Source organism: Aquarana catesbeiana, linkage group LG06, assembly GCF_042186555.1.
Source record: "Aquarana catesbeiana isolate 2022-GZ linkage group LG06, ASM4218655v1, whole genome shotgun sequence".
NCBI classification, from domain to species: domain Eukaryota; kingdom Metazoa; phylum Chordata; class Amphibia; order Anura; family Ranidae; genus Aquarana; species Aquarana catesbeiana.
The window spans coordinates 337,091,142-337,112,626 of NC_133329.1; the positions used below are offsets into that span (position 1 = coordinate 337,091,142).

Consider the following 21,485-nt stretch of genomic DNA (forward strand, 5'->3'; position numbering starts at 1 on the left):
TTTTTCATACAAGTACAGTACATGGTACAGCAGGCAAACATCAGGAATATGAAATGTTGGGGTAACAAAAACTTTAGCCTGTGCTATATTCAGTCTTTTCTTGTCTCTTCTCAGAGCTGCTGGAGCAATTTGCCTCTGTATATTCACCACAAGGGGTCACTCATTCAGCACCTCCACCATTCAGAGAACATCTTGGGGTTGATTTACTAAAACTGGAGAGTGCAAAATCTGGAGAAGCTGTACATAGAAACCAATCAGCTTCCAGTTTTTTTTTGTCAAAGATTAAATCGAACGAGCTGACGTTAGCAGCTGATTGGCACATTGCAGTTTTAGTAAATCAACCCCCTTGTATTTTTTTGAATGAATACAAGGCATTCTGTGGTTGGACAAGGTTGTAATCATGTCACCATCCACCTCTTCCTCTCCATCATGTTTTTGCACAAAAATTAGCTTTTGTTTAGTTTTACTGGTTCTTTATTATAAATCCAAATGCCAGAAAACACAGAAATCCAGAGTATATTTATCACATTTTAATCTAATATAAGTGTTTTATATTTACAGCAAAAAATAATACAGTCTTTTTTAACCTATGACAAGAAAATAAGTATTTAATGCATGTGTTGGTATATATGTGATTTGTATGTACTGTACACACACACCAACTCTACAGTTCTTCTATATACACAGAAATGAACATTGAAACATTCATCAGTTACATGCCAGTTTAATAAATAGAGCAAAACAATTTGGCACAATGCTCAACACAGAAGTGAATAAATAAAGGAACAAAAAATGAAATAAATAGGAACAGGAGGTGTAAATATGGTCCTACACAAAGGAACTGCCACAACCAATGTGAAAGTACATTTTCTGGTTGATGACACATTTGGCAGTCCCTGTGTGAAAATCACTAGGAAAGCAGATAAAACATGGAAGCTAGAACACAGAAATGTATACAATATCAGTGGTAAAATAGCTACAGTGCAATGCAGTGAATATGTAATCCAGTTGTAATGCCCAGAGAAGATTGCACAGGATGCGGGAATACACATTTCTATTGATTGTGCTTCTGTCTACATATTTATAATGGAAGAGCTCTAGGAGACCTCAGCTGTAAGTAGGGATGATCAAATCAGGACGGGCGCTGTTTTATTCTTCTGAATATTTCTATGTATTTGTAGTAACACAGAAATCCAGACTAAAATTAGTAGTGGATCTGCCTACTAAGCAGGACCTTCATGCCATGGCAGCCTCCATTGTGAACGCTCTCACGTGGGAGCTCCATGATCTCCCCCAGCAGGTGGATACAGTTGAGGAGAGGGTGACCGTCCTAGAATCCTCCACCACCACCACAGATGCCCACATCACCACCCTGGAGGCAGAGCACCAGGCCTTCCATCACCATCTTGTCGAGGTCCAACTGCGGTTAGATGATGGGGAAAATAGGTGCAGGCGAGATAATCTGCACCTCTGCAGCATCCCTGAGGCTACCATGGGTCCAGATCTCTGCGCCACCATGGTAGCTATCTTGGACCAGGTTCTAGCAAGCCCCCTACCTCTGAGCTAGAGCTGGACAGGGTTCATCGTGTACCGGGCCTCAGGGTACCTTCCTCATCTCTGCAGGGCCCTGCTACCTCGGATCTGGATCGCGAGATGTTCTCTGCAGAGTGCACTTCTTTACCATTAAGGAGGAGATCTTAGGCCTGGCATGGGCGAAAGGCCCGACTGACTTTGATCTACCCTGATATCTCCAGGCAAACATGGGCAAACACAGGCTATGCAAGGCCCTGAAGAAGAGGGTCAGCCCACGAAACTCGTTGGCCCTACTTTAACAGAAGCCTGGTGTAACCAATCTATATATACAGGGGATCGAGAAGGTACTACCACCAAAAAGGGGTGGTGACAAATTCAGGATGCTCTGCAAAAAAAGAGGTCTATTGGATATTTAATTTAAATACTAGGAAGCCGGCGGGCCTTAATTTTGAATGGGACATTTTTATGAGTGATCAGGTCTTTTGTAGGTATTAGTTTATTTGTTTATTTTGATTTCAATTTTGATATTTTTTTTTCAATTGTTTTCCTGCCTTATTTTTTCATTTTATTTTTTCCTTTTATTTGTACCTTGTCAGTTTTTCTGAACTTCTTGATAACAATCGATTTTAGGCTTAGAGGGTAATGTGGTTGGTTTCTGTCTCGCTTTCTTTGGCGGGTGGGTTCTCTATATATTTTTCCTCGGTGACAATAAATTAGTGCTTTGGTCTAGATTTGTTCATGTGCGCACGTATGATTTTTTGAGTTTTCTATGTATATTATTTTATTTTTTGAAAATTATCTTTTAAAATCATTTTGTCTCCGATGAGACATAAGATTCATTATGTATATATATATATATATATATATATATATATATATATATATATATATTCTGAATAGGATATTAGAAGGACCTTGCAATAATAGTATTGCTTAAATATATATCTGTTTGTGTATATCGATACATGTAGATTTTTCATCTATATTAGTTATGTTGCAGATATGAAGCTTTTTTGGAGTATATGTCACTGTATAGGTTTTTAGTTGCTAAAATTAACATTTATATTTTTACATTTTTGATGTTAAATGTATTTAGACTATTTTTAGCATATTTGGCTAAACAGGTGATGGGCTTTCCGTTGTTGTGAATCCAATCATCTGTCGATGCTTGAACAGATGCACTCGGGTGCTTCCAATTGTTACGTTAATTGGTATAAAGATCTTTTATTTGTGTTTGTATATGTAGCACCCTGTTGTTTAGGCAGGGCTGCTATTAAATTTATTTGCCAGGCGATAGTTGCCTAAGCAAATTGTTAGGAGATCATTTTAATTTCCCCCTAATTCTGGAATTGCTGCGCTTCTCTCTTCTGTCACTAGGTAGCCGAGTACCTGGTGACATTGGATAAGACAAGGGCATAGCAAGGACAGATTATGAATAAATGGGATATCTCAGCCAATGGGCAGGGATTTTCTTTGGTCTCTTGGCCTGCTGGGAGAGCCTATTTATTCAGGTGATTGGGGCTCTGTGCAACCTGGACGGCTGTCTGGGTGGACGTGTGTTGTATTGTCCCAGGCTGCTAGGCCAGAAATCTAAGGCCTATCCTGGGGACATCTGGCAGCTAGGCTATTTGAGTGCCTATCCAGAAGTAGCGCAGGGTTGGGACTGCAGGCTTGTAGTCCAACCAGAAGTAACGGTTCCGCCGGCTGGGGAACCAGTCGTGGTCAGAGGTAGAAGGGAAACTGTCGCCACTAAGGGACCATCCACCTTGCTACCGGAGACCAGTGTGAGTAAGCTGAGGCCAGTACCAGAGCAAACTTCTTGCCAGCCAGGAACGGTGAAAAAGTGGGAAAGCATCAGCAAGTGCCAAGTCAGGGACCCAGCTGGACAGGAGAGGTGACGCTTGTGGAGCATCAGTGAGCGCCAAGCCAGGGACCTAATGTGTCAGCGGGGGTGAAGCTTGAGGAGTATCTGTGAGTGCCAAGCCAGGGACCCAGCAGGGAAGCGGCGGTGGCGCTTGAGGAAGATACTGAGTGCTAAAGTGGAAGAGCGCAGGGGATCCAGTGGCTAGTGGATCTGAAGTCTAATGAGAGAAACTGGGAGTTCGTTGAGTGAAGTCCCACAGTGAAAGAGTGTGGGAAAAGCTAAGAACTGTTCGTGTTGCAAACAGTTGAATACAATATCTTTAGTAACTGCTAAAAGATTGTTGCCATAGGAGACAGCGGTCCTACCTATAAAGAAGTGGTGTCCAGCTGAAGTCCTTCACCTCTATAGCTGTCTTCAGATTCTCGGAATCTGCCAATTAACATTGCATCTACCTAAGGGTGTCCTGGCCCTAACCCTCTCTCCCACAGTTCTATTTAAGAGACAATAAATCTCTTTTTTGCATTCTAAAAGTGTCTGGCATCCACCCTTTCATCTTGCATTACACCCACAATGCCTTGCAACCCACTCTACACAGAAGGATGTCAGCTGTCCCTAACTGTGGGGGTCACCATTAGGCCTTGAGGGGCCCAGGACTTTGCTACATATACTGCTTTGATTATAGGGAATAAAGGTGATTGCATCGGAGTGCGGCCATCCAGACTTCTTTCTTCCTTCATGTTTCTGCTGCAAGATGGGCCGGCACCCACTTCATGTGCAGAGGCTACAGAGCAGCAGGAGAGGTGATTTTCCTGAAGCGGTGCATGGTGTGTAACCATCTCGGATGGCTGACTTGTGGATATGTTTTTAAACTTATTTATACATTTGTAATATTCTCAATAAAAATAAAAATGTTATGCTTTTATACATAGTATTTGTATCTGTTAATTACACCCAGGAGGTGCACATAAAGTCCCATATAACCTGTGTATTTTTTAGCCATGCTAAGATTAGTTGATCAGGGATCATAGGGAAAAAGCCCCATACAAAGGTGGTCAGGGAGAAGACTGCCCCTTACAGTAATTGCACTGGTTCTGTAAAGTGGTGCTGGACCTGGAACTATGCAGACTCCATCAGATGGGAAACCCCTAGCAATCTCTGGAGGAACCCTAGGGTTCTATGCAACCCTTGCTGAAAATGGCTATGCTAGAGCACAGAACACAATTAGGAGCTACCTGGAGTTTCATGTAATAACAGCATAAAAATTAGTTTTTCAGCAGTAAGCAATCAGAATCATGTTTTAATACTCATTACTCACATTCAATACTCATTAATATGCTAAAATGTGATATCTAAATGCTCACTCCAGTACATTAAACGTTATTTTCAAAGCCCCAGTCCTTTATACCCACTGAATTGCTAAAGGGTGATTCATATTTCTGTAGCAGATTTTGGGCTCAAATCTCTTGTAGTAGTGCTTACACTCACGCCAGTAATGTGACTAATGGTGTTTATTAATGAAAAACTTTCCCAAGTTACATCACACTCAGGAATGCTGCACCTACTTTGTGCTATGTTACTCATCACTGTGAGATGCAGACATTTATGGAATACATTTATTTACACAGGCTAAGAAGACAGAAGTTGAATGATTGTGTAACATACAGGAAATAGTTATTCTGGGTTATACATGGACGTAGTAGCTCACTCCCGCTATGTCATTAAACCAGAAAGATCACATTTTTTGGAGTTAAATGTGTTTAGTGTGACAAGACCACAAACTGTAATTTTCACACTACCAAAAAAATCGCTCATTTTTAAAATGCCCTACTAATGATTTTATCTGTGGTTCTGTCTAGTGAACTGGAAAACACAGACTACAGGGTCTGTTCATACAGATAGTGAATACAGTTCTGTATCCAAGCCTGTATGAGTCTGTGTGTTCTGCCTGCCTTGGATTCTTTTCCAAGAGGGAAAGCTTGCTGGGGAGCAGTCAAAGTATACCTGTCATCAGAATAGTATGGGGGCAGCGTCAGTGATCTCCTTATTCAGAAATCTAGTTGCCTGAGCGCTGAATTTTTTAAGTGTTAAAAAGTCTAGCTGCTTGGCTATCAATCTGGCCCACAGACTTTAAGGCCTGGCTCACACCTATGCAGGTTGCAGTTTGCATATTCCAGGTACATTTTGCATTTTTTTATACACGTTTTTGATACATTGAAGTCTATGGAACCAAAAACCAGAAAAAAAGTCCCTGGCCCTTTCCATAAAATGCACAGATCTGAATGTGACCCATAGGAAACCATGTTAAATGGACTGTAGCGTGTTACTGCAAAACTGAAAACGCACTAAAAAATGCATAGGTGTGAACCAGGCCTAAGGGCTCGTTCGCACTTCATGGATTGGGCTGTACTGAGCAGCCTTACTCAACACCATTGACAAGGCAATTTGGCTTGAGTCTTATGGATTCAGTTCACACCATTGCAGAAGTGCGTGTTATAAGGAAACAACACAGCTGCACAATTGGGAGACATTTGTCACTGTATTAAAGGAAGTGCCTGAAGAAGAACCTACATGGCAGGATCACCAGGTATAATTTTAATGATGGCTGCATATTACTTTAGAATTTTAAAGCTTATATGAGACTTTAGTTGTTGGGTTTATATCTACTTTATTCTCTGTTATGAACACAGGTGCAGCATGCCCTGTTTAATAGGTTGCCCTGTTTAATAGGTACTTAATAAAAATGTAATAGAGCAGGCTGTAAAGGACTGAGTGTGACCTCCTTTTCCTTGAGATGAATGCAAGTTCATCTTAATAGGATCTCAAAAGGATGCAGTCAAAGAAACACGAAACAATTTAATTGCAGCCTCAGAACCGTCACCCATACTACACCAAAAAAAGGTGAGCGGTAATCTGCTGATCTGCATTTGCTGCACACATCTACCCAAGCACTAAAGTGAGGTCACACATGGGGGCACGAGGCCAGTAAAAACAAGCGGTTGATCTGCATTTTTCTTGCCCCTGACTACTTATTTACAAATTTACATGGTGGACAATCAGGTCCATTTACATTGCTGTGTGATGCTTTTTGGTGTGTCAGATTTAACTCAGAATGCCCAACGTGACCATTGAAGTTAATTGAACTGCACAGCAACTGTGCACCAAGTGCTTGACATGTGGTTGTGGCCTGGTATTTCAATCCCCATTGGGATAAAAATTTAGGAGGCATCAGTATCTTGCAAGCTTGATTGGTTCAGCCGAAGATGTGCCAAGCTTGCAAGTCTGTGTGGCTCTGTTGACTGGAGGTGGTTGGATTGTATCTATATGACTGACAGCCTAACTGCAGCAGATCTTCAGGAGGAGATACTGATGGTGGCAAGAGTTGTGGGATGACATCTTCTACTAATCCATATAAAAATGACCAGATTGAAAGATCGTCATCTAACATCTTTGGGCATTTTCACAGCTGCACTCTACATTGTTCAAAATAGTTGTCAGGTCTAGATATTTTGCCAGTAGAGTCCCTGAGAGATACTGTATGAGATAGCGAGTGATTCAGGGCACTAGCATGAATCTAAAAATAAATATGGGTGGACCCTTTGATAAAACTTAGCAATGCGCAAAGTTCAGTCATCCATTACAACCAATCAGATCATTCTTCTAATAGGCCCCAGAAAGATGACTGGACATCTTGTAACTTGAATAACTGAAATATACAACTCTGTAGCTGCCATCAACGTATAATTTTACATCACAACCCTAATTACAGTAGCTGTATAACCGTTATGTATTGGTGTATTTTTCAGTCACTACATAAAATATGTACAATATTCACAGGTCATATGATCAGACTGTGGCACTAAGAAAAAGTATAAAACTTAATAATTGCCACAGTGCTTGCCATGAAAAGAACATCCTAGATTATGGACTTCCTTTTTAGGTGCGTCGTGGTTCTAGCCGATGCGACATCTGTGATAATATCCTCTGATTGTCAATGACGTTGAACTGCCGTACGTAATTTCGAACATCCTGGTGATTTTTGTTAACAAGGGAAGCATCAGGGCCTGGTGGTAAAAAAAAAAAAATGTAATTGCTGTGCATAAAATACAGCTATCTTCAAATGGGTAATAAACAATAGCAATTTGAATTTGTTGTCATTTCATTACTCATTGTAGTTATTGCAGCGTTTGCTGTATAGTAGGTTTTGATGGGAATTTCATAGGTCTACAAGTTTGCTTGTCGCTAGCATGCACCTCATTAGACTTAAGCTAGCACATTTATAGAATGTGGCTGAATTCCTAGAGTTCAGCTTTAAAAATATATAATGCTACCTAAAATATAGCTTTATTTGCATCTTGGATGACGTTCTGAAGAATCACTTAGCCTCTCTGCTTAATAATTGTTGAGATAAAATGTCTTATTGGGATTGCTTTACTAAAGGCAGAGCTAAGTAAATGAGATGAAGGTTTACTTTGCAAAAAATACATCATATGCACATATGCACGGAAAGAAATACAAACAGCATTTTTGCATGCACATGATTGGATGATGGAAGTCAAAAGAGTTTCCCCTAATTTACTCTGGTGCGATTACACTTGCAAAGTGAACAGTCTTTTTGCCTTTAGTAAATCAACCCCATCACTGTCAGTGTGTTGGCGGACATAAGGGTTGATGTACTTAAGGCAATATACTGTGCACTTAGCAAACAAAAAAATTCATTGCATACAGGGCACGTGTAGCATGTCCAGTCTCTCTGCCCTGCTGCTGGGACCCCACCCTCCCCAATATCCAGCAATTGTCAGCTGTGTTTAATTAAAGACGCATTACTGTATACTCAGTAGAGAAGTCTACTTTTATATTTATATTCGTATTTTTTATGAACACGGTGACTGGATATTGATTTTGGACACACATTTATATTTTTCTTTTTCTTGTTTTTTTCTTTTTCATGAACTCACTTTATTTATATAGACTTTTGTATATGTTATATTGTATTAATTCATGTGCACTTATTTTTCACTGTATTTTGTAGCAAATTTTAAGGTAACACCCTTTTTATAATTTTTAGTTCATAATAACAGGTGCACTGTTAAAGGAGCAGCAGCAACCTAGTGTTTTACACTTGTTTTAGGGTTTTGTTGGCACTCCTCTTAATTCATCATCAGTAGAGAAGTCGACAGCTATAGCTGTCAAAAAAGAAGTTTGAAAGGGGCTGATTTACTAAAACTGGAGAGTGCAAAATCTTGTGTAGCTGTGCATGGTAGCCAATCGGCTTCTAACTTCAGCTTGTTCAATTAAAGTGATTATAAAGTCTCCTTTTTTTTCTATAAAAATAACAAACATGTTATACTTACCTGCTCTGTGCAGTGGTTTTGCAGAGAGCAGCCCAGATCCTCCTCTTCTCAGGTCCCTCGCCGTCGCTCCTGGCCCCTCCCTCCTGTTGAATGCCCCCACAGATTCTGCCTTTACAACCATTTTAAGTTTTGACAAAAGAAAAACTGGAAGCTGATTGGTTTTTATGCAGAGCTACACCAGATTTTCCACACTCCAGTTTTAGTAAATCAACCCCACAGTGTTTATAAACAACAATGCTACAGATGCAAATATGCAAAGATACAAAGTAACATATTGTTACTTTTGTATCATTCATCTGCAGATCAAAGGGATGAACTTAGATCTGCAAATTATGTCAGTTAAAACCACTTGACAAGTAAAAAAGTTTTTCTGTTTTTTTTTTTATAAAATGTTCCTGTTTAACCCCTTATTAAGCCTTAGTTTAGTCTATTATTTTCCTGCTGCTTTTTCTTGTTTGCTTCTATTTTGTTAACTTTCAATATTTAAACTTTTTTTGTTTTTGTTTTGTTAATTTTTTTTTTTAAATATTTTTAGACATACACATTTCCAATTTAATTCAATAAAGATTTTGCAAACAAAAAAGGGCAAAATTGAAAAAAAAATGGTTTTATTTCATTTATAAATAACTTTGCAATGTTTTGTACCAGAATCATAATTTTAGTGTAATTTTAACAGGACAAATTACAAAATAAAAGGTGTACATTTTATGTGCAGAAAAAAAGTGTGTTTTGTTGCATTTTATTCTAAGGCAGGGGTGCCCAACCTTTTAAAGAGCAAGGGCCACTTAAGCGACTTGGTAACAGTGGACATGGATACAGCCCGCTCTACTCTATGGACCCTCCGATCTAATTTGCCCAGATGGAAGGGGACTGATCCGTACCTTTAATAACAGTTTTCCATTGAGGTATTACCGGCTGTTGCTGTCCCAGGCAGAGTGCATTTGGTATCACTCTGCCTGTGACAGGAGCCAGGGCTTTACAGGAAGCATCATCTTATACTGCTCTGCTCTGCAGCCGCTTGCTTCCTCTACCATTCACAGCACTAACGCTCTGGGATGGCGGGTTGGCAACCCACGATCTGGGCTTGCCAACCCGCCATCCCAGAGCAGGAGGTCGTGGGCCACATCAGAGGCCAATGGTTGGGCACCCCGCTCTAAATAATCATTGTTGCGAGACAAAATCATGAAAGGAAATCCTTGTTTGTCCTTAAAAAAAAAAAAAAACAATATATGTAACCAGGCCCGGACTGGGACAAAAAATAGGCCCGGGCATTTTGGAATGAGCGACCCCTTCCCTACTCTCCACCCTGACAGCTCCCCCAGGAGAGGGGAGGGGGGAACCCAGCAGACGTGCGGGGGCGAAGGGGACAGGAAAAGGGCACAGGGGGGCAGGGAGCACAGGGAAGAACCTTAAGAACATGGGGTGGGGCGAGAGCATAGGGGGCCTGGAGAGCACTGTGGGGGGATGCAGAGATAGCTGGGGAGCTAGGGAGAGGCAGGGGGCAGCGTAGAGCATGGGGGAGGTGGAGAGCACAGGGGGAGGCGGAGGTCACTGGGGGGGCTGGAGAGGACTGGGGGGCTGGTATGCACTGGGGAGAGTCGGAGGGCACAGGGGGGCAGAGGAGAACATGGGGGAGGTGGAGAGCACAGGGGGGGTGGAGAGCACTGGGGGGGCGGAGGGTACAGGGGGGCAGCGGAGAGCATGGGGGGAGGTGGAGAGCACAGGGGGGGCTGGAGAGCACTAGGGGAGAGGTGGAGGGCACAGGGGGGCAGTGGAGTGCATGGGGGAGGTGGAGAGCACAGGGGGGAGGCAGGGAGCACTGGGGGGCTGGAGAGCACTGGGGGGGCTGGAAAGCACAGGGGGGCCAGAAAGCACTGGGAGGGGGGGTTGGAGAGCAGAGGGCACAGGGGGCAGTGGAGAGCATGGGGAAGGTGGAGAGCACAGTAGGGAGGCAGAGCGCACTGGGGGGGCTGGTGAGCACAAGAGGAGGTGGAGAGCACGGGGGGGCTGGAGAGCACTGGGTGGGGGGCTGGAGAGCACTGGGAGGGGGGGCTGGAGAGCACTGGGAGGGCAGCAGAAATAAGCAGGATATTAGGAGCGGTGGGGTGGCTGCATATAGAACAATCAGTCTCTCCATCTTCCTCCCACAGTCTCTGAAAGCTTGCGAGAGGGAGAGGAACAGAAGCAGGCATTCAGAGACTGCGGGAGGAAGATGGGGAGAACGATTCTTCTATTTGCAGCCACCCCACCGCTCCTCTTATCCAGGTTACAGGGGGGGGCCGCACTCATGTTCTCTCTGATCCGACTCCATGGTGTCTGCAGCAGGTGTCTCCTCTAGCTCCTCCCCCTTCATGGTCACGCCCCCTGGCACCGACGGCTGAACTATACTGGCGGTCGTGGAGAGGCCGAAGGTGTCTCCTCTAGCTTCTCCCCCTTCATGTTTCCGTCCCCCTGTTGCCAATGGCTGAGCTGAACTGGCAGCCGGGCGGCCACGGAGAGGCCAGGTGAGCAGCGCAGGCTCAAAGAGCAGCCTAGCTGCCTTGGGCCCTGCAAGCACATGCGGCCTGTCGGCCCAGGCCTACCGGGCAAGTGCCCGGTTTGCCCTATGGCCAATCCGGGCCTGTTTGTAACACACTGTTTTCTTTATTAATGACAAATGTATTGCTGAATAACCAGGTCCATAGGAGAAATGTAAAAATTGCTCTGGTCCATAGTGGTGAACAGATGTGAGAGTTGAAGTGGTGAAAACCCATGGACCAGGAAGAATCTCTAAGGCCCCTTTCACATGGGCCAGATCAGGTTTTCCTCAGCAGGGAATTTGTCCGTTGATCCCCTGCTGAGCTGAACAAAGTGGCCAGATGACCTGTCATTGTGACAACTGTTTGAGTTCAAGTACAGTATATTTTGTCAGATCACATCACAGATTTTCAATGGCACTGCAGTCAGAAATCATTTTTTTAAAGCAGACAAGGTCAAAGCTGCAATTGAATTAGCTGGAACAGCCGACCTGAATTTTTGATTTGAATACCTGACTCCAAGAGGTATTATTTAGGAGGCTCACAGACACTTGCCATCAATTACCATAATTGTTTAAGCAACTTGTGCAGTCTAAATGGTGGTGTATATTTTTTATTACCTCCTTACTGTTGACCATGAGCAAAAAAGTGCCAACAAGACAATAGGCTTTACCACTGCACTGCCACATATAAGTGTAAAGTCAGTGTCGCAGTTCTGTTCTGGAAGCGCACTCAATCACGTGCCCCCAGCTCTGTGACTGAGTTGTTGCCACCAGCTCCCAGTCACTATTTATGATTGGGAGCCGGTAAGGTTGGCTCACAATCATGTGATCACTGTGGCAGCCAATCACAGCGTTCAGGAACTCCAGGAAATTACACCAGGTGGTGGGAAGGGGATAACCAAGACTTTATAGCTCAAAAGTACTAACAAAAGAGTTAAAGGATGGGATTTTATAGGTTTTATAGGTGTTAAAATTACATAAACTTTATTTACAAATTAGATTGCCGACCATATACTGTATATCAATCAAAATCCCACATAGGAATGTACCTGAAAACACGGTGACACTGTAGGCACAACAAAAAATGGTGTGCCAACGTCCCGGTATTGATGTGTCATATATGGACTTAGGGTGAGCGGAGTATCCAGGCTCCTGCGGGTCTCTTCCGTCAGGGTTGGAAGTTGGATTCCCTCCAGAAAAGCCTGGAGTTCATCCATGGAATATCCAGCCCTGGAGGAATAAAGGTCCCTGTAGAAAGAGGCAAAGCAAGCATTAATGCCTTCAGGGTCAGAGACTATCTGACCTTCAGGATTTTCAATGTTAGCAATACCTGTCATGGCCGAATGTTCTCTGGACAACCACGCCAGGAGGTGGCCCGTCCGCTCACCCTGTTTGAAAACTGTTTGCGACTGGTGAAGTAGCAATTTTTTAGCTGACGTGGTCCTTAATAGCATTACCTCGCGTAGAGCACACTGTAAGTCCCTACGTGTCACCTAATCTCTTTTGGTCACATAATTTTGTTCAAGTGCAACCGCCCTCTGCTCCGGAACCATCAAGTCTTTCCCAGTTTGTCGCCTAACCTGTCCTATCTTCTGTTGATAGTAGCTTTGCACATGGACTTTAAATGCGTCCCAGCTAGAGGGAGGGTCAGTTGCAGGGGGATTAGAATTCCAGTAATGTTTACCTCGACATCAGGGGCTACTCTTTCATCAGAGATCCAGAAGCGGGATAAGCGCCACAGACAGTCTGTGGGGGCCTGACAGACATTTAGGCACAGCAGGATAGGGGTGTGATCAGATATCCCCCGTGGTAGAATAGATATTTCCTGGACTTTAGGCAGAATCGAGCAACTGACATAGACTAGATCTATCCTGGACATGGCCACATAGGTGGCAGACTGACATGTATACCTTCTCTGGAGAAGGTTCTTCCACCGCCAGGCATCAGTAAGTCCACAGCCCCCCCCCCCCGGCGTCAACTTGTCCAGTGCAGGGCAGGGAGGCATATTGAAATCCCCCGCCATCACCACATTATTTACCGACATATTAGCTAGACACTGGGTGATCCTATTCAAAATTGTCAAAGATGCCGGTGGGGGGATATAGAGCCCCACCACCACCATGGGTATATTTGCAATGAGAGCATGTACTACTACAAATTTGCCCCCGGGATCCAGATGCAAATCAATTAAAGTAAAGGACAGGGATTTGTGGATAAGCATACTTACACCTCTGGCATAAGAGGAGTATGTAGCATGATAATAGTGTCCCACCCAGGGTTTTTTAAGCCCAAGGACCCTACTACCCGTTAGGTGGGTTTCCTGAAAAATGCATATATCAGGACGATGGGATTTCAGAAAGTTAAATACTAGGGAACGCTTTATTTGGGAGTTAAGGCCCCGGATGTTCCATGATATGATTGTTAAGGGGGCCATAATTCAGGGTAAGAATAATTACAACGCTGTATAGACAGCCAGTGCATTAGTACATCCAGATCCCGGGAGGTCTCCCCCCCCCACCACCACCACATCCCCCCAAAATAGCATACAGAGAAAACACAAGCATCTTCTATAGTAATACAATTACTTTGTGTACATTCCTTCTTCCAAACTGAGAACCATTTTGACTCGTTCCAACTCCCCCCTCCCCCCTCCCCACACACCCACCCAAACCAGGGTGTGCTAATATCCCAAACCAAAACATAGTCAATGACTATCTGGGGTCATGAACAAAAGACAGCTGCCCGTTTGTAACTGTATAAGGGGTAAAAACCAAAGGGGAACTGAACAATATAAGGGCAGGGTTGAGCAACTGGGGGTGTGCAGATACACCACGTCTGGAGAAGATGCCTCCATAGGTTGGAGAGTAGTAAAGGGGCTCCTGAACTCTAACCCATGCACAACTTCACAGTGTAGGATCATTATGGCATGAAATGGCCCAATCCAAGAAGGAGCACATGTAAAGTCATAAACAGCAGATTTAATAGCTACCAGTCAGTCTTCCTCCATGTACTAGAGCACATGTAAGTCTCCATCCAAAAGTGCTTTCTAAAGGAGATGAGTCTCGTATCTCCCTGGGAAGGGATGATGGAAACAGGGGTGCAGAGTTGAGTCCATACATGTCCGTCGGAGACCCTAAAAGGCCCCCGCATGTTTGCATCAGAAAAAGATGTAATTTCCCATGTTTAGTGGAAGGCGTGCAAAGAGACAAGGACTCGTCCACATAATGTTAGTGCGTGGATGAGATCAGTCAGGGCCTGGAAATAGAAAGGGAACAGTGCAGTACTCACAGAGCTTGCTCGCTGGTCATTTGTGGGTGCAGGAGATCCCTGGATCAACAGGGCGGCAGGGTATTCAGCCATTGGGATGCCTCCGCTGACGAGGTAAAGAACCGCGTGGCTTCACCATCCTGCACCCTGAGGCACGCTGGGAAAAACATACTATATTTGATGGCCTTTGCTCGCATAGCCTGTTTCACCTCATCAAACGATCTCCGGAGCTTTTGCGTGTCGACCGAGAAATCCGGGAAGAACATTAGGCGTGCGGATTCGTGACGGATCTCCTGCATCTTCCTGGCTTCCTTTAGGATTAGATCCCGATCACAGAAGTTTAGCAGTCTAAATATGAAGGTGCGCGGCGGAGAGCCTGGCAGTCCGCGCTGCGGTGGCATCCACCGCGAAGAAGGACGAGAAGGCCGCCTGGGGAAAAAGTGTGTGGAGCAGCCGCTCCGTGTATGTTACCGGATCAGGCCCCTCTGATCCTCCCAGAAGACCGACAATCCGCAGAGTGTTCCGTCAATTACGGTTCTCCGCATCTTCAGATCTAGCTCCCAGGGATCTCACTCTCACCTGGAGTGTATGCAGGGAGGCTGTGTGGTCTCGGACTGTGTCCTCCGTGTCCCCGATCCGGTGCTCTGTCTCTGTGACTCTCTGACGGAGCTTGTCAAAATCCTGCTGGATCCAACCGACCTCCAGCTGGACCGCGTCGATCTTGGTGGTGAGATCCGACAATGAGGACTGGCAGCCGGTGATCGCCCACATGAGGGTATCAAAGTTGCTCTGTTCTAAGAGCGCAGGAGCAGAGGTCTCTGTCTGGGAAGCCATGCTGTGCTTGTCAGCCACGTGTGCCTCCGTCCCTCCCAGAGACTTGGAAGATTTGGGAGCGTTCACCTTCTGCTGTGCCTTAGATTTGTTCCCGGTCCATCTCATTCCCCGACAGGGATGATCTTGGGGTATTGTAACAGACCTCCTAAGTCCCAAAGTATGAAAAAAAGGATAAAATCCCCCTGATGGATGCAGAGCTCCTCAACAATGCATCCTACACCGCTGCCATCTTGGCCACGCCCCTCAGAGGCTGGGTTTCTTTAGAAGAGGTTTGACGATGCCTTGCTTGAGGGCGAACAGGACAGTCCCTTCTTTGAATGACAGATTTATGAGGTGTGTTATAGTGGGAGCGAGGTTGTCAAAACATTCTTTCAGAAGTTTTGTGGGAATTATGTCGTTTGGTGAATTGCTGTCTCTGAGGCTTCTGATGATTTTTTGGTGCTGTCAGTGGTGATTGGGATTAGTGAGAATTTTGGTCCTTGTGTAATGTTCGTATCGATTTCCTCTTTTTGCTTTCGTTAATTGAGGTTGGTAGTTTTTTTCTGTTGAATTGTTTTCCGGATGTTGTCGATTTTGTGGATGAAGAAGTCCGATAGCTTATTGCAAAATTCCTGGGTTTCATTTGCTGGGGGCTCTAGGCAGGTTAGGTTCATAGTCTGGGCGACTATTTTGAAAAGTTCCCGAGGGCGGTTTAAGGCTGTTGGGATGGTGTTCGAGAAATTTTCTTTTTTTGCTTTGAAGATTGGTTTGTGATATTTCTCGGTGAGAACTTTGTAGTTTGAGTGGTTTTCCTTAGTAGAATTTCTTTTCCAGGCTCTTTCAGCTTTTCTGCATTTGCGCTTCATTAGAGTAAGGGTGCCAGTAAAACATCCCAAGTTTTTTTTTGCGGATGAGTGTTCTGTGTTTTGGGGCCACTGAGTCTGCTGTTTGTAGTAATGCCTTGTTTAAGGAGTAATGTGGTTTTGAAGAGTTCGGAGTGTAGTTTCTTCTGAGATCTAGACCAGTGTGTTGTTATTGCGTGTTTCCATTTTTGGAGGGTGGTGTTGCTGGCGAGCCCCTCATAATGAGCATAATGAGTCGACGACTGCCATATTGAGAAAGGTATTTTTTGCTTTTTAAATTCATCATAACGAACGTTCGTAATTGTTACGAAAAGTTAACGAACCTAACGAAAATTCGTATTTTGTACAAATCCAAATTGGATTTCGGATATGAATTACGAAATACGAATTAACGGCTAATACGAAATGGAACGCAATGAAACATATTTATTGACGGCGCACATGTCTAGTTTTTAATCAAAGTTTATGTAATTTTAACAATAGTTTGTGTAATACCAATTTTGCACCTATAAAATACCATCCTTTAACTCTTTTGCTCAAAAAGGGATGATGGTACCAATTAGATTTTTTTTCTGTTCTTATCCACAGACTTTATAGTTATGCATTATGAAGAAAACATGTCAAAATTCTAACAATCCTTGAGTATGCACAGTCTCTTTCACTTAACTATACTCAAAAACTCAAAGAGTCCTAATAAAACTGGGACAGTCCCACCAAAGCTGGAACTGTGAGATGACATGGCAAATTTGTTGCTAAACACTGTTATAAGCCTTTGTGTTACATCTGTAGTTCAAAGAAGTATATCACAGGGAGATAAACACCAATCAAGTAAATCAGTGTTAATGTACAGTATCAATTAACAAGCTGACATGATATAAATGCTATAAAAGAAATGTAATCTATTCTTCTATTTAGAAGTTTAACTTGACAAAGCCGGCTTGCGCTGGAATCTAATTTATGGTCTGTTTTGATCATTTAAATTCAGAGCTGAGTTTTATAGAATCACTTTACCATAACATGCTAATTATGACTGTGACACAGTGACAGTGCATATAGAATAGATAATAAAGCCATTATGATACATACTTAAACGGAGTCATAAAATGCTTTATCTCTCATTCTACGCTCGTACATAATAACCTTGATGAAAAATACAACTTACTGAAGGGCACGCTCCGGCAGTATCTCATTGTTCTGACGGTGTTTGCAATCATACGCTGAAAAACACAATTCATTGTCCTAATATTAATGTCACTTGTTTGAAACAAAGGCAGTGATATATTTGCAGTATTGCTGTACTATTTTAGCGTAACTCCTTATAATTGTAAGGTACCATTTGGTTCCGTTATCAATGTTTACCAAGTAGGACACACTGCTTTTAGAGCAGCACAAGGAGCCAATCAGGTGTGCTCCAGTTCAGGGATTATGCTGATAGGAGGAGAGTGACAGAGAGATGAGCCCTACAGTGTGCTGCTTCTCATTTTGCTGTCTAGTCACAGGGTAGGGAAGGGGAGGGAGACCTGTTCCTCCTCTGCCAAACAAGACTGTGCTGCATGGCAGTGTAGTGTAAATGTTAGATCTGGATAGGCAGAAATACACTATCTTTGATAAGAAAAACAGCTCCCTTAGGCCCCTTTTACACATGTGAATCGTTTCTCTGTTTTTCATCCATTCGTTTACTTGCGGCTCTACATGTGCCCTACATGTCCATGATTTACTAGGATGTGGACATATAGCACAAGCAGTCTGGGCTTCTCTCCCATTATAGACATTTTGCACCATATAGAGTGATTCATTTAGGACGATCTGCCCTATTGCCAGAAAAATGCAAGCACTACAGCTGTGTGCTACATAATGGAGAATGACTTGCTTCCAAATGTTGGCGTTCTCACTCTTTATATTTGCCAGGAAATCTGCTTTAATCTTATTTACCTGTATTTCCAGTCATGCCATATAACTAATGCAGCTAATGTGCAATTTCCTCTTTTAACAGCACCTGCTGTTCTCTGTCTGTGTGCACCTGTCACCTGATTTCCCCTTAGAAGTGCATGGACAATTCTGTGACCCAGGGCAGGCAGCATAACTGGAAAAGGTTTTGCTTAGCTCAGCAGCTTTCAGCCTAGGTTCACATTGATGCGATTTGGCATGCAATTTGACATGTCAGATCGCATGCCAAATCTGCGGCTATTGCCGTCAATGGCACCGTCTGAATGGGTGGGACACTGAATTTGCGGCGCCCCATAGATTCCCAAAAGTAGTTTCTGTACTACTTTTGGCACCTCGGATGTGACTTTAATAGAATAGGAACCTGCACAGATGTCTCTGAAATCGCTCCCGAAGTCGGATTGACATGCGGGTATGAAATCTTGTGGGTTCCGCTGATTTCAATCCCGCTGTCAGCGTGAACACAGTGGTTTTCAAATCCATAGCAGGTTATATTTTCAGGATTCCCCTACTTTTCCACAAGTGTGTTCATGTGGACCACTGCATCAGTGATTTACTACAGTCGCCTTATTGAGGGAAATCCTTGGAATAAGCCCTGTGGTGAGTCATTAAAGGGGTTATAAACCCGCTTTTTAAAAAAAAATAACAAACATGTCATACTTACCTCCACTGTGCAGTTCGTTTTGCACAGAGTGGCCCCGATCCTCGACTTCTGGGGTCCCCCGGTGGCACTGGTAGCTCCTCCCCGCATCGAGTGTCCACGTTGGAGAAGGCTTTCCTAAGGTGAACACCCGTGTGGGCTCGCTCCCGAGTCCTGCATCTGTGTACAATTACACAGAATGCAGGACTCGGCCCCGCCCCCCGGCGCTTGCATCATTGGATTTGATTGACATCAGCGGGAGCTAATGACTGCGCTGCTATCAATCTATCCAATCAAGAGCCGAGACAATGGGCAGAGAGAAAGAGTGCGTCTACGCTGAGGAAACGAACGGGCTCAGGAGAGTAAAACAGGGTGGCTGGGGGGCTGGTCAGTGTCAGAAGTTTTTTCACCGTAATGCTTAGGATGCATTACGGTGAAAAAAACACGAGGGTTTACAACCCCTTTAACCTCCCTGGCAGTATGATTATGTCAGATTTTTGATGCTCAAAGCGGTACATTGTTTTGCATAGAAATTTGGCATTTTATATTGTAGGCCTGTAATTCTTAGTAATAACACACTTAAATCTGTCCAAACCAGAATCTAGTAGACATCCCGGGTATGATAAAGTTTGAAACAAGAAATCATAAATTATTATATAATAAGTAACTATAAATACAGTAGTTATAACAAATAATAATATAATAATAAAATGTATTCAATAATCAAATCAAAAACACTGAAATTTGCTCAGTTGCAGAATTGTCGCTTTCGTTACTTTCAGTGTTTGATGACGAATTTCCCCACGAATCACTATCGCTCAATTCTGCAAGTGATTCTAATTTACTATCGCTGTTTTCTAGCTGGTTGAAAACCGCTTTTGACGTAAAGGGACTCCTTTTGGTTGCTATGGACAATCTCCAGTTTCCAGGTAGAAAGAACAGTATATATAATATAAAATTGCATGCAGGGCACTGGAAAAAGCACTAGGAACAAAACAGATGTGAAATGATTTGATACAGTAATGTAACCTGTAAGATTACAGTGTATTGTACGTATTGTGTGTTTTTCAATTTGGTGCCGTGCTCGGTCCCCGTGTGTCGCGATGCTCGCAGGGAACAGAGCCCGGCACTGTGATGAATCGATCGGAGGATGGCTCGCACACACAGCAGGGGGACATCGCAGGATCCTGGGGACAAGGTAAGTACCTTTGCCTGGATCCTGCGATGCGATCCTGAGTGTGGCTCGGGGTTACCGCTTTTGGTAATGAAAATTCACCCCGAGCCAGACTCGGGAATACCACCAGGGAGGTTAAGGACCAGTATGCAGAAATCCTTTTTTTAACAGGTCCAGTCGAGGTAAGTTTATAGGAACCTGCAATGGGAGATATCTTGGCTGCGATTGCTGTCAATATGCTATTTTCTGTCAGATCCTCTGACTGAAGTATAGAGTCGCTAACCTGAAACTTTGCAGATGAGTTCTGACTTCACTAGCTACATACTTGGTCCAGGTCAAAAGCTCAGAATCTACAAAAAGGGAATGTACAGTATTTTTGCGTATTATTTATGAATTATTATTCAGTGACTCAGTGGTTAGCATGGCTGTCATTTAGCACTGGGGGTCCTCAGTTTGAATCCTAACCAGGAAACTATCTGCATGGAGATTTCATGTTCTCCCTGTGCTCGCGTGGGTTTCCCCTGGAAACTGTTGGCGCTATATAAATCCTGTATAATAATCATTTTGGTTTCCTCCCACACTCCTGATAGGTTAATTGGCTACTGTCTAAATTAAAACTAGTAGGTACAGTGGATATAAAAAGTCTACACACCCCTGTTAAAATGTCAGGTTTCTGTGATGTAAAAAAAGGAGACAAAAATTAAAAATTTCAGAACTTTTTCCACCTTTAATGTGACCTATAAAATGTATAACACAATTGAAAAACAAACTGAAATCTTTTAGGGGAGGGAAGTTAAAAAAAAAAAGTGGTTGCATAAGTGTGCACACCCTCTTATAACTGGGGATGTAGCTGTGTTCAGAATTAAGCAATCACATTCAAACTCATGTTAAATATGAGTCAGTACACACCTGCCATCATTTAAAGTGTCTCTGATTAACCCTAAATAAAGTTCAGCTGTTCTAATAGGTCTTTCTTGACATTTTCTTAGTCGCATCCTACAGCAAAAGCCATGGTCTGCAGAGAGCTTCCAAAGCATCAGAGGGATCTCATTGTTTTTTTGTTTTGTTTTTAATCAAAAAAGTTTTTATCAAACAAATGTAAACAACTTCCCATGTACATACATTGCAATTGCAAAAGTCTACATTTACATACCATTGTTGTCAAATTTCCATCAAAAGTATTATACACACTAACCAAGGTCTCTTATCGTCACATGGGAATGAGGGACACCTGCTAACAAATGTATGTAGGCATAGGACACGCCCCCTGCCACACCCCCTTAAAGGAGAATTAACCAAAAAAAAGGTTAATTAAATCCACAAGGACTTTTTTTTATCACTACTATTCCTTTATATAGGCTTTTAAAATGTATAAAATGCAGCAATTTAGAAATTAGATCAAAGGTTTAGCACTGGGAAACACTTTTTGAAAGATAAAAAGTGCATTTTATATACAACCATATAGATCAGACCAAAATGAGGGACAAATGAGGGGGAAAGAGGGACAGAGGGACATTG

General features: G+C 43.2%; 1 protein-coding gene across 7 annotated transcripts in view; it reads right to left on the minus strand.

The window, feature by feature from the left end:
- Positions 1–477: 477 nt before the first annotated feature.
- The window catches only part of RAPGEF4 (Rap guanine nucleotide exchange factor 4), a 488,280-nt gene continuing 467,272 nt past the window's right edge, over positions 478–21,485 (minus strand). For 6 of the 7 annotated variants that reach the window (XM_073633880.1, XM_073633882.1, XM_073633881.1 and 3 more), the window contains 2 exons: positions 17,372–17,426; positions 478–7,458 (listed from right to left, as the gene is read on the minus strand). In XM_073633880.1, the coding sequence (XP_073489981.1) occupies positions 7,331–7,458; positions 17,372–17,426 (183 nt within the window). In that variant the 3' untranslated portion in view covers positions 478–7,330. The remainder of the gene's footprint in view (positions 7,459–17,371; positions 17,427–21,485) is intronic. The other variant, XM_073633884.1, reaches the window with a different exon arrangement.